A 16745-nucleotide genomic window follows, 5' to 3' on the forward strand; every position below is an offset into this window, starting at 1 on the left:
ACTGTAAGAAATAGGAAAAAACAGAAAGATTTGCTGGCGTAAACTACAGCTTTTCATAGCAAGCCTCTGGCAGCCTAAGGGCTGAGTCTGTGTTTGCTTTCTTTTAGCCCAATCTCATATGCTCTTTAACTCTCTCTTCTGCTCCAGGCGCTGTCTGCACACACTACATCTTGCTGCTGACTGCAGCAGGCAGCATCCATGTGTCTTTGCTTCATCTCATCCCTGAACAACACTAAAAGAGAAGCAAGAGGACAGGGATGTAACTGGTCATGCTGGTCATTATTTTTTTTACCCTCACTCATCTAGCAAAGGGTTATAATGAGCATGAATGTAGTTAGAGACATTCACATGAGAGCTGCACAGTATTACCCCAGTCTTCTATTAATAATTACTACTGTATGATCCACTACTAAATTAACTGTAAACTGAGCAATTTGTGGTGCATAAGAGTGTTTTCAAATTTTCTAAAATCATGTTCATATTTCAGCAAAGATTCTCTGGAATCTTTGTTGTTGACTACAGTCATCATGAGCACTAAGCAGTCATTTCACTCTCACTGCTGCTCTGTGTTTGGCCCCTGAAGCCTAAAATAATTTTTCTTTGAATCGGAGCTGAACTTTTGCCACCATATCTCAGCTGGTATATCTCCTTTGCATATTCAAAGTTTTAATGTTTCCTCTCTCCTTGCCTCTGTTGATCTTTCATCCCTATCTTACTTGGTCACACTTTTCAAAAGAAACAAGATCCAAAGGCTTCCTCCTTCACCCTACAATTTGACAAAATCATTTCAAAAGAAATAACCAATTACTTCCTTGATAGGGCCTCCAATTTCCGATCTAAATAGCCCTGGCACATTGGCACATTCACTAATGCTGTACACCAGGCAGCATTAATCTCTTTTACTGGATAGGCCAGACTGTGGCAGCTACTCAAACTAGGTGGAAAAGCACTAAAAAGCTGTTCAGAAACACTATCAACACTTAAACTGCCACATTTTAGGCAATTTAAGGAACGTTCAGCAAGGTCATAGAGGAGTCACTCTTGGCACAGGCCAAAACCTGCATGGAAGAAGAAAACACCATGAGAAAAGAGAAAGCTGGCAGAGGACACATCAATTACCAGAGTGAAATGGCAAACTGTGCCAAAGCACTCTCTCAAGTTAAGCAGGGACAATGGAGAAGGTGTAAAGTGGAGAGAGGAAGAAGTGAAGTTGAAAAGAACTTGGGAACATGGGGATGATGAAAATTAAACTCATTGTCAGTGTCCCCTGTTACTCCCATTACCACAGCCACTTTATACGCGCTAGCTGAAAAGCCAACGTCATTTTTTACTAAGAAATAGCAGCACTCAGACACATCTTGTCGGGAAAAATAGCCCAAGAACAATACACTTGAAAGCCAAACTACATGGGGCACATGAAGGGAAGAATCACAGACACATTAACTGAGATTAAATGGGACAGCGCAGCTGGAAAACCAGGGTAGACCACACTGTAAGTCATCTAATATAGATTTGTAGTTAGATCTAAACTGAGTTTTTCAATATTGGGGTTCAGATGCCGTGAGGGGTCTCTTATGCAGAATCTTGCTTCCTGGTCAAGCAGACTTTAAGCAATGTGAAGAAAGGCTTTGGACTCATTAATGGGCTTATTCTAAGGGACTCTCAGTATTTCATTGGACTGTTCATTGGACCCTTTCTTATTTTGAAAGTCTTTTGGGTTTTGTAACACTTGTTTTGGACTTACTGCTAATTATTGCATCTTGTATTTCTACTAAATGGTACGGTACATATTTTCTCTTGATCTTTTGTAATTTGCGTTTTTGACTTAAAGGACAATGCACTTGCCCAGAGTTCAGGCTGTGACTAGAACTGTAGCTGCTGTGTGCCTATTGTGACAATGTATGTGATATTAGGCTATACAAAACTCAACTCAACTAGATGATCATGGGAGATATATATGTCCTTATGCTGATAATTGTTTTATATATTGCTAATTTTGACAATCGATTAATCATTTAATTTTTAAGCAAAAATTCACTGGTTGCGGCTTCTCTAATATAAATATTCTCTGGTTTTCCTTGTCTTTTGTGAAAATAAATGTAACATTTTTCTTCCCATCACAGCAACTGCTGACTTTGAATGTATATAGTTACTGGTTATGCCAGTTGCGTAAGTTAATTGCATCATTCTTGCTAAGGCTATCATTGCTGAAACGTGTGGCGTTAATTAAGATGTAAAAGATCTAAGAGAAGCAATACTCATGTGCCTTTTCTGGGTGTTTTATTTTCATAAACTACCACTACTACATGTATCTTTACATATACTGTGCGGCGAACTACTGTCTGGAATCATGTTAATGTCCTTTTCTACTGTGTTAAGAAGTTGAACATGCGATGACCCTGTGCTCTCTGATAGGAGCTCTGTAGCGGCCAATTCAAATAGTAGTAGTAATAGTAAAAACCTCATTCTTGCTTCCCTTCCCTTTTAATGAAATATGTCATTGTCCATATGGAGCTGTCTCCATGCTTTTGAAAAGAGAAAACTACCATGACTTACATAAAAAATACAGTGGAGTCATGAACCAAAATCAGTTGTGTAGCTCTCCTCGGAGAGAGAGGCTGGAAATAGGACAGAATAGTGAGGATTAAAAGGAAGAAATGAGAGAGAGGTGGAGGAAGGGATGGGAGGAATGGTGAAATGAGAATATGATAGTATGAGGTAGAACACAAAAGGAGGAGCATGCAGGAGGAGTAGGGAGAGGAGGATATGGAAAAGAGCTCGCTAGTTTCACATCTTACATATTACGACTGGAAAGCAAGTGATACGACTGTGTTTGTGCCACATTTTTGGCTGTGATGCAGCGGAGTGGGTTCAGCTCTCAGTTTGTGGATCGAGCTGGAAAACGTCCACTGGACTTCAATCATCTTAACAAAGGGGTGAGCGTGGGGGAGTCACAGCAGGTGAGCAGTCAGAGGCAGTTAGATGTGATATTTTAGATTGCATCAGCAAACAGAAAGTTTAATTTTGTAGAATATTGCTCAGAAAGCTTTTATGCCATCATATCATACATGGTATGAAACCACCTGCACACACAAACACACACACACATACACACACACATTCAGACCCTGACACAGACTCTTTGCACTCTTTCTGCTCTCCTTGCAGGGACCAGGAAGTGACTCAGACCCTGGGATCTTAGGATGAGGCTCCCAGTCCCAGAGATGAGACAGTGCAAACAGCAGCAGCACTGGCCAAACCCTGCAGGCCCTCTCTGGTTGCCTCTCTCTCTCTGTCAGTGTGAAAAAGAAGGTCGCTCTATAGAAAAAGACCCCCGACTGCAAACAGCCCAGGGCTTAAAGTGCCAGGCCCGGCCCTGACATAGACTGTGTAAGACTGCATTCATTTAGGAACATGGAATCTGAGTTTCTGGTTGTGGCGAAGATGTATGTCTTGCTTCTCTACTTTTATTAGCTGGGTGATCTTGCAAAGCAGACAGCTCCAGCTTCAAAGTGGTTTTGATGGATGTTTTTAAAGAAATATTTCATCAGTGGTGATGCTTTCAACTTCTTTAAAGTTGCTGCTACAGTAGTTCAGCCTCAAGTTTTTCTAATCTCCACTCTGCTGTCAGTGGTGGTCTTTTTATACTTTGCTTGATTTCTAGATGCTTTGGGAAACATTTGAAACCCAGTCTCTGAACTGCGTGCGCGTTTATGTGTGTGCGTGTGTTCTATACGTGTATGTGTGTGTTTTGTCTTTATGCGTGGGTTGAGTTGACCTGCTTGATTATATTTTCATTGTTTGTGAAAGACAAACTGCAAACCCTGAACGCTTTTTTCTCCACACAGAAAGTCACTTAATTCTCCTGCCATCTAACATTACTGTACATGTTAGTGAAGGTCTCATGTTTTCTTCCTCTAGCAGCTGTTCACGCCGTCGTTTCACATTGGCTTGGCTGCAGCAGTGGAAGGTGTGGTCTGGATGAACGATGCTGCCTCCTTTGTTAAACCGCTGCAATTTAATATTGAATAGTAAACAGCAAAGAATCCGTGTGGGGTCGATATACATGTAATGAACTTCCGTTTAATTGATCATAAAAGTGTAGCCTACTTGTTCAAGGAATGCTTTTTTTTAAGTTTCCACCTGTAGCAGGATTGAAGATATGTCCAGTCAACTCAAAGGAATTAAACGAAAACTGCGATCGTGTCAAACTGGGAAACTTGGATTGAACTCCGACTGAAGTTTAGGGGGAAGAGGAGAAGTACTAATCGAGCTGTTAAGGATCGAGACTTGGTTTGATGAGAGGAAAAACCGCGAGACGCGAGCGCTTCCTCTGACCATGATCATGGGCACCATGCGCTCCTCGCCCTGTGCGTAAGCTGCTGTGGAGCATCCACACATTATGAGACGCCATGGCATGGTGTGACCGAGGGGTTCAGACGTTGCTGGCCGTTGTGGGGGCCTTCATCGCCTTCAGTCTCATGACCATCGCCATCGGCACCGACTACTGGCTTTACTCCCGGGCGTACATCTGCAACGCCACCAATGCCACCTCGGACGAGACCCAGACGCAAACCAAGATCAGAGGCGACCTGACGCACTCTGGGCTGTGGAGGATCTGCTGTATTGAAGGTAAAATAAAGTCGAATAAGTTAGTAACCGTTATTCCACAAACTTTTTTGTTACATATCAAGTGCTCATTGGCACAGGTGAGCATCTGAGCAACAGCTGATCTTCTTCTAATTGTTTGTTTTACGGTGGGGAGGTGACAATGTGTGATTGATCAAATAGTCATTACATGTTCAGTCAATAAAATAAAACTGGATTTAAATGAATGCTCCAGTTGGAAACTCCAAGAGAAAATACCCGAGACATTGTCCATTTGTGCAAAAAAAAAAAAAGTACACGGGAATTCGCAACAAATAAATGACAAATTTGTGTGGTGTGACGACGCACCAAAAATGGAAATCGCCCAAGAACTGCAACGCCATTATCAGTACTTTCTTTTGTTAAATGCGTTAAACAGCATTTAAATCGTTACGTGGGCATGATATTGTATAAGAAAAACTGGAGGGAAACTGCTGCTTGTTGCGCGCAAAGGCGGTGGTTCGTGCGTAATGCAACGTTTGCGTCAGTTTCCCTCGTAAATGATTTAGTTTGTCACTGAAAAGAAGACTCAGTGGGCAGATCATGGCATAGAGCCACATCTACTGTTTTTTATGTTTTACATTTTGTTACAAGCAAGAAATTTCTTGCCCACTAATATTCGTCCTAATTTTCTCATTAACTTCATACAGTTGCTTGGCAACAAGTTCCATAAAATTGCTTAGGCTGATGAAATCATTTTCAGCTACAGAAGTAACGTTTTAGCAAGAATCTGACTGGCTTCATGAAATCCTGTCAACATTTTCCCAGCTGTTGTGCTGCGTATCCATGCTCCCCAACATACACGCCTGAGGAGCTTTGGGCTGGGCTTCCTGCGCTGGTAGAGCAGTTCGTTATTGTTTGGACGCGTTTGCACACCATTGCGCGCGACTGCTTCATTGGAGAGAAGCCAAATCAATTAAATCGATCAGTGAAATCCGTCAAAGTAGTCACCAGTGACGTCCTCCAGCAGCCCTGCTTGTTGTGGCGCTGTCCACTGCTGCTGGTGCTTAAACCTCCACTCTGAACGATTTAGTTCCTTTCAGCTAACAACCCAACTACATAACTTTACATTTGCAAGACAAACTCACGTGCAGGGGGCCAATCATGACACACTGTGATCTAGGAATAGTGAGTTGCTGACTTGTAAAGTATTCTCTTTGTAAACACTACTGGTTTCTGCAGAATTTAGTCGATCAGCTCTTAGGTGGTACTTTGGCATGCTTATGCATGCTCATTCATGTTTTGCAGCCAAACAGAGGACAAATCCAGCAATTTGTTGTGTACTGTGATTGCATTTTAATAGATCCAGTCACATCACAACATTAATAATAATCATATCACAGAATATAGCATACCATAAGGAAAATCATTATGGTTTTTATGACATTTGACAGACATTCACCATTTCCTTAATTATCACAAGAGAATTCTTGTTGGGGATGTCTGAAGTTAGTAAATCAATGGAAATTTGTTTAATCCCCAAACCATGTAGCATATAGATGAATTTATGACATAGGTGCTTTATGAAGCTTGCATTTCCTATGTTTCCATGTGACATGAAGGCAGCATCTCTTAGACATGTAGAGAGATCCTATGTTGGTGGGGGGGAGACAAGTGAAGAGGCAGGACTTGCCCAGAGGTTTGACTCATATGCCGATGAATGCTGCCATCACAGAAGTCACACCCCATGCACTTTTGCTCTGCAGTGTTGCTACTCTTACTGGGATTTTATATATGTAAAAATGCGTTACTATTTATGGATTTCCTGTAAAGTTAATCAAAAGACACGTTCCCTCTCTCTCGCTTCAAACCCTTGAGAGTATCATCAGCAGAAGTGAGATGGAGTGCTTCGCTGTTCTTAAACATCTGTCGTCTTTTCCACCATCTTCTCTTTCCCCGCTTACATTGTTGGATGTGTGTTACATACAGAGCTGAAACTACAAGTAACACACCTTCTCTTGTTCTTTCTGTCTTTCTCTCTCTCACACACACATCACATCAGCACTATTGCCACAATGTTGTGAAATTTGATTTAACTGGCCCCTGGTGGCACACATGTATCTACAACTGATGCTAGCTGAGCCCAAAGGACTTTCCAAGACTTTGTATAAGTCAAAATGTTAATGACATCCAATCAAATACTTCAAAGATCATAGTGACTTCCAAACATATAAGCAATTGGGATACACCTCCTGAAGTTGAGTTGCACCCTCTTTTGCTGAATGCATTCTTTAAATGTCAAACATTTAAAGTCATTCTTTCTGTTCCTGCCTACCTTGTGTACATTTCCCCTTTGTGGTTGATTTGTTTTTTGTTTTTTTTAAGAATGAATAAGGTCATAGCTTTAATTGTCCACTCATTTTAATGTCCAGTTGAGAGATAATCCCTTCCAGGAACAAAGTACAAAATGGAGTCTAACCAGTTCTATTAGGTTAAATCAGCAGCATAAATAATGGGTAAGCCCCGGGACACATTGGCTAACCTTGTAGAAGAAATTATGCGCCATGTGCCAAACAGACGTCTGTATTTAGAGACTATATGTAGAGTGTTGTGTCTTGTAGAACTAGGAGGAGGTTCACTAAAGATGAGCAATGATGGCAAATGAGCTTTTAAAGGAAGCAAAGTGAAGTCTTGCTCTGCAGCCAGTCATGCTGAAATACAACAGGAACTCTCACTTAAGCAAGTCGGCCCTGATCGCTGAACATGCCGGAGTGGCACTAAAAGACATGACGTGTATCAAACACACATTTGGTCCGACTTCAAATGGACAAATCCTGCTGATTAAGTTTTTTTCTTAATGTGATTGTTTGAGCTTCTCTGTGCCATAAAGGCTGCTTTCTGGTTTCCTGGCTTTGTGAGTGTGTGTGTGTGTGTGTGTGTGTTGCATGTATCCGTGGAGCAGTTGAGTGTGAGTGTGTGTGTGTGTGTGTGTGTGTGTGTGTGTGTGTTAGCCTGGTGAATGCATTAGTAAGATGTCAAAGGCGTCCTCTGAGAAGCAAAGCTAGAAATGTGATTCTGGGTTGCCGGGGGGAGGTTGCCATGGTGAAGCTATGCTGAGTAATAAAAGATGGGCTCCGGTCTCTCAGACAGATGGGCTCTGGGGAGATACCTCCCCTACTGAGCTCACTTTCTTCCTCTCTCCTCTCTCTCTTTCTCACCATCATTCCTCTGATTATTAACTCGCTGGCCTTCTGTGTATTATTTATTTATACAATTATTTTACTTTGACATCTTCACTTTTTGTTTGAGCTTACAAAATATTTTTTCCCTGCACCTATCACTGCTGTTTCCTAGACCTTTTTGATGACACAAACAGGAAATAACATCCAATTACACTGAAAGACTGATCTTATGAATAAACACATTTGAGATACACTCACACACCCAGTATAATGAATACATTACACAGTAATTGTGCTTCTATATCGACCCAAAGCTGAGAGAGGGTTGAAGAGGAAAACATTTTAGAACACGGGAGGGAGAGAAGTGAAGAGGGTTGTAAAAAATAGGATAGAGGATAAGAGTTGAAAGAGACTGAAAGAGTGAGGTTCAGAGAGTAGAGTCGGTGAAGAGAGACTGAGTCTGGGCTGTTAAGGATGTTTCATCACTTTATCTCTGCTTTTCTTTCATTCTCTTTCCCAGCAGTCTCAGATGTGAACCATAAACATTTAGCAGACAAATGTGACACTGAAAGTTTGTGCTGATGGCTGGAATGAAATCATGTCACAATATTGAGTAAGAAACGTGTTAAAGGTGCCCTATGTAAAAAATTGCTGTTTTGTTTACATTCAGCGTTTCTCACCAAAACTCTTTTTTCTGAGCTTATAAAACATTTCCACCACAACATTTGTAACAGTGCTAATTTTGACAAGAATTTTAAATTTAGTTTTAGTCTTAGTCGCTTACTGAAAATTGTAGTTGGTTTAAAGTCACATTTTAAGCTCAGTTTTAATTTTAGCCTCATTTTAGTCAATGTTTTAGTCATAATTTTCTCAGATAGCTCTCTTTAGTTTGTTGTTCTTTTGCATCTGGATGGTACTTTGATCCCAAAGAGAGCATATTTGGAATGGTTGTCTGTTGTTGTTTCTCCTTTTCACTGCCTGTTTTCTGCAACACAGGTATAGTCTCCAGAATCTGAACGATAAAAAAAGTGTTTTATATTATTTGTACAGCCTACTGACAGGGTTTCATAATTTGCCCCCACATAGTTTCATATTGGCATCCCCCTGCATATAACCAATAATTGCCACACCGACGCACACGTGCACACACACACACACACACACACACACACACACTATTTTAGACCTTAACCACAGCGTTGTCACACCAGATATTTAGGGGAAAAGATGACAGAAGTAGACTAATCGCAACGCCTAACCATAAATAATAGCAGTGCGTCATTATTGGTTATCAGACACTGATAATGTTTATGTTCATTACATATTACTTATGAGGTCTTCTGCTAAATTCGGCATCATGTTTTGTATGAAATCATAAATTATCTTTTAAGGAGTGGATGTTTACTGTAAGCTTGGCTCTGTTAAATTTAACAATATATTAATGGAGCAAGGCAAGCTAATCGCTAACACTCCCTGAATCCACAAAGAACTTTGAACTATTCTAACATTAAATGTAGTCCTAAAAGAGAATTAACATACAGTGGTGTGAAAAAGTGTTTGCCCCCTTCCTGATTTCTTGTTTTTTTGCATGTTTGTCACACTTATCTCATCAAACAAATTTAAATATTAGTCAAAAATAACACAAGTAAACACAAAATGCAGTTTTTAAATCAAGGTTGTTATTATTAAGGGAAAACAAAATCCAAACCTACATGGCCCTGTGTGAAATAGTGATTGCCCCCTAAACCTAATAACTGGCTGGGTCACCCTTAGCAGCAACAACTGCAATCAAGCGTTTGCGATAACTTGCCATGAGTCTTTTACAGCGGTGTGGAGGAATTTTGGCCCACTCATCTGTGCAGAATTGTTGTAGTTCAGCCACATTGGAGGGTTTTTGAGCATGAACTGCTTTTTTAAGGTCATGCCACAGCATCTCAATAGGATTCAGGTCAGGACTTTGACTAGGCCACTCCAAAGTCTTCATTTTGTTCTTCTTCAGCCATTCAGAGACCCAGTCTCTTTCTTATGGTGGAGTCATGAACACTGACCTTAACTGAGGCAAGTGAGGCCTGCAGTTCTTTGGATGTTGTTGTGGGGTCTCTGAATGGCTGATGCTGAATGGTGTTATCTTCTGACTAATATTTAAATTTGTTTGATGATCTGAAACATTTAAGTGTGACAAACACCACACCAGTACATACATGCATGTTATCGAATCAATCAACATACATAATTGATATTTACCTTGGCAGTCACTGCGGGATGGAGTCTTTGTTGTGTTTTTTCCACCCATCTTGAATCCACAAGGCACTCCATCCTCATTGGAAACAATACACTCAGTCTTTCTTTCACTCCTTTTTCTTCCCACCTGATTGCTGCTGGTGAAGATGAGGCACCCATCATTTGAGAGGCCAGCTGCCAGCAGCAGCTAATGGTTTTGTTGACTTTTTAAGCTAGCAAGATTTATAAGTAGGCTCTGACAATGTTAGCTTTTTCACATTAGTTTAGCTGGAAGCTTGCATTTGCACGGGCACCGGACATGCACAGAGCAGGAAAAAGAATCATCTAATGAGAAAGATGCAAAGACACAATTTGTATTTGCACTTGCAGATAAATGATTGGTTAAAAAGGAAAACAACCAATGCTTTGAGAGGGCTACTGTAAACTCACTTAGGTTGTCTGCCCGAACAGAGCCATAATAAACTTAATTTTTGTTTTCAATATTTTTTCATGTACGTTGTCATTACAATTTAGTAATGAAATAAAAGGACGTCAACAAATACTTATGGTCAACATTTTTGTTGACAAAATTAATTTGTAACTCATCTAGATGCGCTGTCTAGCACAAAATGCCATTTAGCCAGAGGCTATGCTAACCAGCATTCATAAAGCCACTCAGGCATAGAAAGAATCAGCCAGTGATTGCAGCTAATCAGCAAATGTTCCCACTGACATCACTGAGAAGCTACTTACCGGTATTTGCAACAGCACATTTAAGTGAGTCTGAATGTCAACAGTGAGCCATAGACTGTTACATACAGTACAGTGGCGTTAAAGATACCCTAGCTATGTTTATATCCAGTGTTAATGCATTGTGTGTATTCTTGAAGCCTGACAAACTTGTTGAATTAATTTCCTTCGTTGTAAAAAAAAATTGCAAAGCAGATTTTTTTTTGATATTTCAAATTCTGCATTGTTTACATCCAGTTTTACTAGCATGCAGTCTTCTGCATTCTTCTTCCTTACCTTTGCTGGCGCATCGCTTTGTTTCTTAGCGTGTTATTGCCGCCAATTTGTCAAATAGTGATGTAGTGGTGTGGTCCAAATGCTTTTAAGCTTGATAGATGGCTTTGAACTTTTTTTGTTGTTGTTTTTCAGGTGAGAAGAGAGACTTCAGATTTCCTGATGAATTCATTTTAAATTGATTCATACAAACAAATCAGAGCTTACATCTTAAATCATGTATGTATATATTGAGAATAATATTTTATTTCCTCTTGAATAAAGTTATCTGCCACTACTTGTACCAGACTGTTGGTGCGGAGAAAGTGATCAGCAGTTTATCTGAACATTTCAAACAAGTTTCACCATTGGTTGGTATGAAATGTTTGATAACATGGGTTTTTGCAATTGCAATCTTCTGATTTGAACTTTTTTTTCTCATCAGCAATTTAGAAGTTCTGATTTATTAATACATAAGAAACATAAGTAGGTATGGTTTGGATTAAGTAATCTGTTAACTATGGTTGTGAATTGTACAGTATTTTTAAGTTTAAGGTTAAGGTGAAGGAGCATGACCTTATCTTAAAGTCCAAATTATGAAATTACAACATGGAGTATTGGAAAGTTACGAGAATAACAAAGAGCTAATACTTCATTTACATTTTTACAGTTTATTGCAGAGTGTATGATCCAAGCTGCATTAAATCTAGGTTATGTTTTTAGATATGTTATCATTTAATACAGTTGATGCATGTCTATTGATACATCTGCAGGTGTGTTACGGGTGTCTAGTGTAGCTCCAGAGCAACTAACACAGTAACAAAGGCAGAAATGACATGAATGATGCAGCAACAAAATCAAGCATTGGACTTTTAATTCAAAGTCTAACCTTTCAATATTCATAATGCCCCAATGTTTTATTCTCTTAAAAGTGGAGGGGAAATTTTATCAGCGAAGAGACTGGGTGTTTGAATAGAAGGTGCCTGAGGGTTTGAGAACTTAAGATCCTCAGATCCACAGCAGCCTGTCCTCAAATGGTTTCTGACATGGTTAGAGGTGAAAACAAGACAGCTCAACACTAGTTTAGATATTCTTTACCAAAAAGACACTCCAGTTTTCTATAAATTATTTGTCTTAGGATCATAAAAATTGCATGTTGATTCAGCAGACGGTCAACATGTAGTTCATTTCATACATTCTGTCATAATTGGAGCTTCTCATGTCCAGCTCCCTTAAAAAGAAGCAGTATTTTCCTTTAATTGTTGTCATTTTGTACCCTGCACAGGCTGTTACTGCCATGAGCTGCATTCACATTCAGTGTGCTTTTGGCTTCTTTGCAGGTATCAACAAAGGAAGCTGTTTTCGGATCAATCATTTTCCAGAGGACAACGACTACGATACAGACAGCTCAGAGTACATCTTACGTAAGTCACTGCAACCACTTCATCTTCAAACACTCCAACCCTTAATCCTCTTTCTTTTTTCTACGAGTGGTGATGATGTTTTCACAAGGGTACTTAATGTGTCATGACATCTCTATCCCTACCCCATAAAAAGCCTGATGTCATGACAGTGGAGCTATGGAGATGATGAAGTGTGTTGTGTGCTGATGAGTAATAGGGCTTGTCTAAAACATGACTTTTTCCACATAAGAGCACATCTGACGTTTGACCAAGGTATTTTGATGAAGACATGTCATTCTGAGCCAGGCGTGCCATATATTGTTATTTTTAGGACATGCTACTCAGAAATGCCATTAATTGACTATTGTGAGTAGTACCATGAACATATAGTAGGATGCATGTTATAAAAAAACAGAAAACCAATATTAACTACATTCTATGTTTTATAATCTTTATGGAATAACACTTCTGCTAGACACATCATTCTTATGTTGATGGACAGTGCATTTTAATAAAAGGTGCCATGTGGAGTTTTCTTGTAAACAAAGAAAAGTTCTGTTTACATTCAGTGATACTCACTAAAACACATTATGTGTATCCTTGAGGTCTAACAAATGTGTACATTTCCTTCCTCAGAAATTATTTTCAAAGCTGATTTTTAAGTATTTTAAATCCTGCATTGTTTACATCCATGGTTGTTTGCTAGCAGTCTTCTTCCTTGTCTTTGCTGCGTTTTTTTTTTTTGTGCATATGTTGACATGTTACTTCCACCTGTTGATCAGTGGAATAGTGTGAAAACATATGCATTTGTATGTCAGAAATGTGTATCACAGCACCCGCATGCACATGCATCCTTGTGCAAACAAAACGGAGGCCCACTCATAGAAAAACAGCTCCATAGCACTACAAGAGGTCAGAAACTCCACAGGGAATCTTTGATACAATATGATTAAAGCTGCTCCAATCAATATTTTAGCATCTTTAAGCTCAGTGTTTTGGTTTTATAGTCTGCAACTTTAGCAGCTGTAAGAGCGAAAAAGCTCTGATAAAACCACAGTACACTACCTGGCCAGCACCAAACAGCAGACAAACAAAATTAGCAAATAGCTGGTGATCATAGAGCAGCATTTAGCACCTACAGATCCAGATAGTTCCCTCAGAGTTGGTGGAAACCAAAACAGCTGAATGTTGGTTTTGCCAGTTGGCCTGAAACATGACTCCAAATGAATACCAATGTTGTCAGTATTTGCTGGATGTGTTAATAGACAATTGTTCGCTAACACGTTCACCATAACAACTTTATAAGGTGATAATATGTCAATGTTGTTTGTACAGTTTGTTGTGCTGCCCCAGAGTGGCCAAATATATTATTGCAGATTTAAAAACCACATGAATGATAAATAGCAATACATGGTGAATGAATGAATAAACTTCCTCTTCTACTACTAATACTTCCAAGACTATTACTACTACAGTACTACTTTATTAACGTTAACAATGACATTATTTCTACTACTAAGACTAATTCTACAATTAACATAACTTTATTGGCACTATTGTCATTATCAATGAGCCACATGCAGCTCAGCCTTTATCTTATATATTTAAAGTGATGTATTTCTTCATTGGTATTGACAAGAAGGCTTCACTGTCTCTCTCTATCTCGTATGAACAGGTATAGTGCGTGCATCAAGCCTGTTCCCCATTCTTAGCACCATTCTGCTGATGTTGGGTGGCCTGTGTGTCGGGGTTGGACGCATCTACAGCACCAAGAACAACATCCTGCTCAGTGCTGGCATCCTGTTTGTGGCTGCAGGTAGGACGAGACTGCACTAACAGATAAACACACAAACTGGTGCAACAATAAATAGACTCTGTGCAGTGCCACAGACAGAAAGAAAGAGAAGGTCCTAAGCAGACAGAAGGAGAAGACAAGACACAATACAAGATGGTTTCCCTTTGGTGTCTGTGTTAAGTTTCGTCTCTTTCTTTTAAAGTTACCCTAACCTTTCCTATATTTCAACAAAAAATTCAATACATGTGACTTTTCCCTATGGTGTATTTGTTACACACTTCTAGCACATTGTCCCATTCCATCAAATCCATGTGTTCTCTCTAATTGGCAGTGACACATTTTTCTTTGTGAATTTGCAAAGAAGAATGTCAGAAAGTGAAAATCTGAAGGAAAAGTGTGAATATTCAAGTAGACAGTTCGTGATAACACCTCTTTGTTTAATTAAGATAATTTTACTCAATAAGGAATAGACCTAACGTGTAAAGAAGCTTTTCTCAGGTGGTGAATGTGATGAAGCTATAGGTGTAAAGGGTTGGTGTAAAGGGTGTGTGGACCCAAACTGAGTCAGCCTCTTGATTAAAAAACAGCGCAATGGCAAAAGACCGTTGGTAAAAATGCACACTGCGGTGTAATCTGTAGGCTTTATCAGCCACTTATGTGCTTAAACTTTAGGTAATTTGCATCCATATGCTTTTCTTTCATTTTCCCTCTTAATTCTATCCTTCTCTCCTCTCTTCAGGCCTGAGCAACATCATCGGCATCATCGTCTACATCTCCAGCAACGCCGGAGATCCCAGTGACAAGAAAGACGAGGACAAGAAGAACCACTACAGCTACGGCTGGTCCTTTTACTTCGGCGCCCTCTCCTTCATCGTGGCTGAATCAGTGGGTGTTCTCGCAGTCAACATATATATCGAGAAAAACAAAGAGACGCGCTTTCGAGCCCGACGCGACTTCATCAAAACCACCTCCTCCTCTTCGCCATACTCTCGCATTCCAAGTTACCGCTACCGACGAAGGCGCTCACGCTCCAGTTCGAGGTCGACTGACCCGTCCCGCGAGCCCTCCCCAGTGGGGATGAAGATCAGTGGAGGAAGTGGTGGAGGAGGAGGAGGGTTGGGGATGGGTTTGCCAATGGGGGATATATCCCTGTACGCCCTCAGTAGGGACCCTCTGAAGGGCGGAAGTGGGACTGCTAGGCTCTACAGCCCAGAGAGGGACTCTGGGTTTTTACAAGTCCACAACTGCTTCCAGAAAGATCTGAAAGATGGAGTGAACAGGAGGACCACGCCAGTGTGAGGTCAGGAGTGTATTGCTGTGTTAAACAATAAGCTTGATGGAACACATTTGATATTGTACAGCTGATGAGAAAGGACAATTCCTCCCTGGGGCTGTTCATGCAGCAGCGATGTTGAAAGGTCAGAGCTCAAAATTGTTTTCCTTGCGTCCCTCTGTGACAAAAAAGTGCCAATCTGTATTTCACTTGGAGGAGGAGGAAAAGAGATATCAAAACAATTTTAATAATATAACTCAGTATCTTTTTTTTTTTGATGGGGATGCAGACATTTTGTAGCAATATTTGAAGAGTTTAATTCTAAAATCACTATGTGTGAGTGACTTCTACTCTTGCAGAAAGGCTGAAAAATGTTGTGCTTGTTCTGGTATTCTTTAAGGATAGTAACTTAAGACTTTGCCTGATAAAAGAATTACCTTGCTCAATATAATAATAATTCTGAATATTGACCTTCAGGTAATGATGTTTTTCTTCTAAAATAGCCTTTACAGGGTTTTGGAAAGTAACTTGTTTATTTTATTCTGAGACAAAAAGATGTTTGTCTCCAAAATTGTTTGCTAAAACTGAGTGATTTATGTGATTCTTTGAGTATCATTGTATTGTATTTGTTTTTAACTTAACACAACTGGTGCTAACTTAATCTGTACACCTTTGATGGTCTTAAGCATTCTTAACTGCCATTTACTGTATCTCAATAACCTCTCTGAAGCTTGTATGTGAGTCATGTGATAAATATGTGAGTTACAGCACGTGAAATGTGTGTCATGGCTCTGAAACACTGCCACACTATGACACATTCATACTACGATTATGGACTTCTGTAGATGTATAGTAACAAAAATGACAAGGCACACAGTAATGCCAGTACATTTCAGTATGCTGTGTGATGTATCAGTGTAGACATTATTTGTACAGACTGTCTGGTTTGCTCTCCATTCGCTCAGGGACAATGTGTGGAACAAATTTATCTACTTTTAGAGATGTAGAGCATGAGAGAGAACAAATATTTAGGTTTAATTTGTGTTTGGTTTTCCTTACCTAAGCCAGACAGACTGTGACAGAAGGTGTGTGTAAAAACAAAGGTGAGATCACGCTGTATGTGTTGCTTTTAATTAACATGACTCTTGCTTCTGCATTTACTGCCTTTGTGTTCAGAGGGTTTTAGTCTGGTACAGGTACAGATCATGTACCAAACACTTGTAGCCGATTCGGAACTCATATTTAAAGTATTTCTGTACTCTTACCGCTCCATATCAATAAGT

At 39.8% G+C, this 16745-nt stretch overlaps 1 protein-coding gene across 2 annotated transcripts in view; it reads left to right on the forward strand.

The window, feature by feature from the left end:
- The first annotated feature begins 2324 nt into the window (after positions 1-2324).
- LOC122873482 (voltage-dependent calcium channel gamma-4 subunit-like) overlaps positions 2325-16745 on the forward strand; it is a 28601-nt gene continuing 14180 nt past the window's right edge. Inside the window, exons 1-5 of one of the 2 annotated variants that reach the window (XR_006377460.1) lie at positions 2325-2960; positions 3169-4632; positions 12332-12415; positions 14070-14210; positions 14929-15607. Coding sequence is in view for 1 of the 2 variants with exons in the window: in XM_044190228.1 (XP_044046163.1) it covers positions 4413-4632; positions 12332-12415; positions 14070-14210; positions 14929-15488 (1005 nt within the window). In the remaining variant the exon portion in view is untranslated. The remainder of the gene's footprint in view (positions 2961-3168; positions 4633-12331; positions 12416-14069; positions 14211-14928; positions 15608-16745) is intronic. The other variant, XM_044190228.1, reaches the window with a different exon arrangement.

Source organism: Siniperca chuatsi, linkage group LG3 (assembly GCF_020085105.1).
Source record: "Siniperca chuatsi isolate FFG_IHB_CAS linkage group LG3, ASM2008510v1, whole genome shotgun sequence".
Taxonomy (NCBI): Eukaryota; Metazoa; Chordata; class Actinopteri; order Centrarchiformes; family Sinipercidae; genus Siniperca; species Siniperca chuatsi.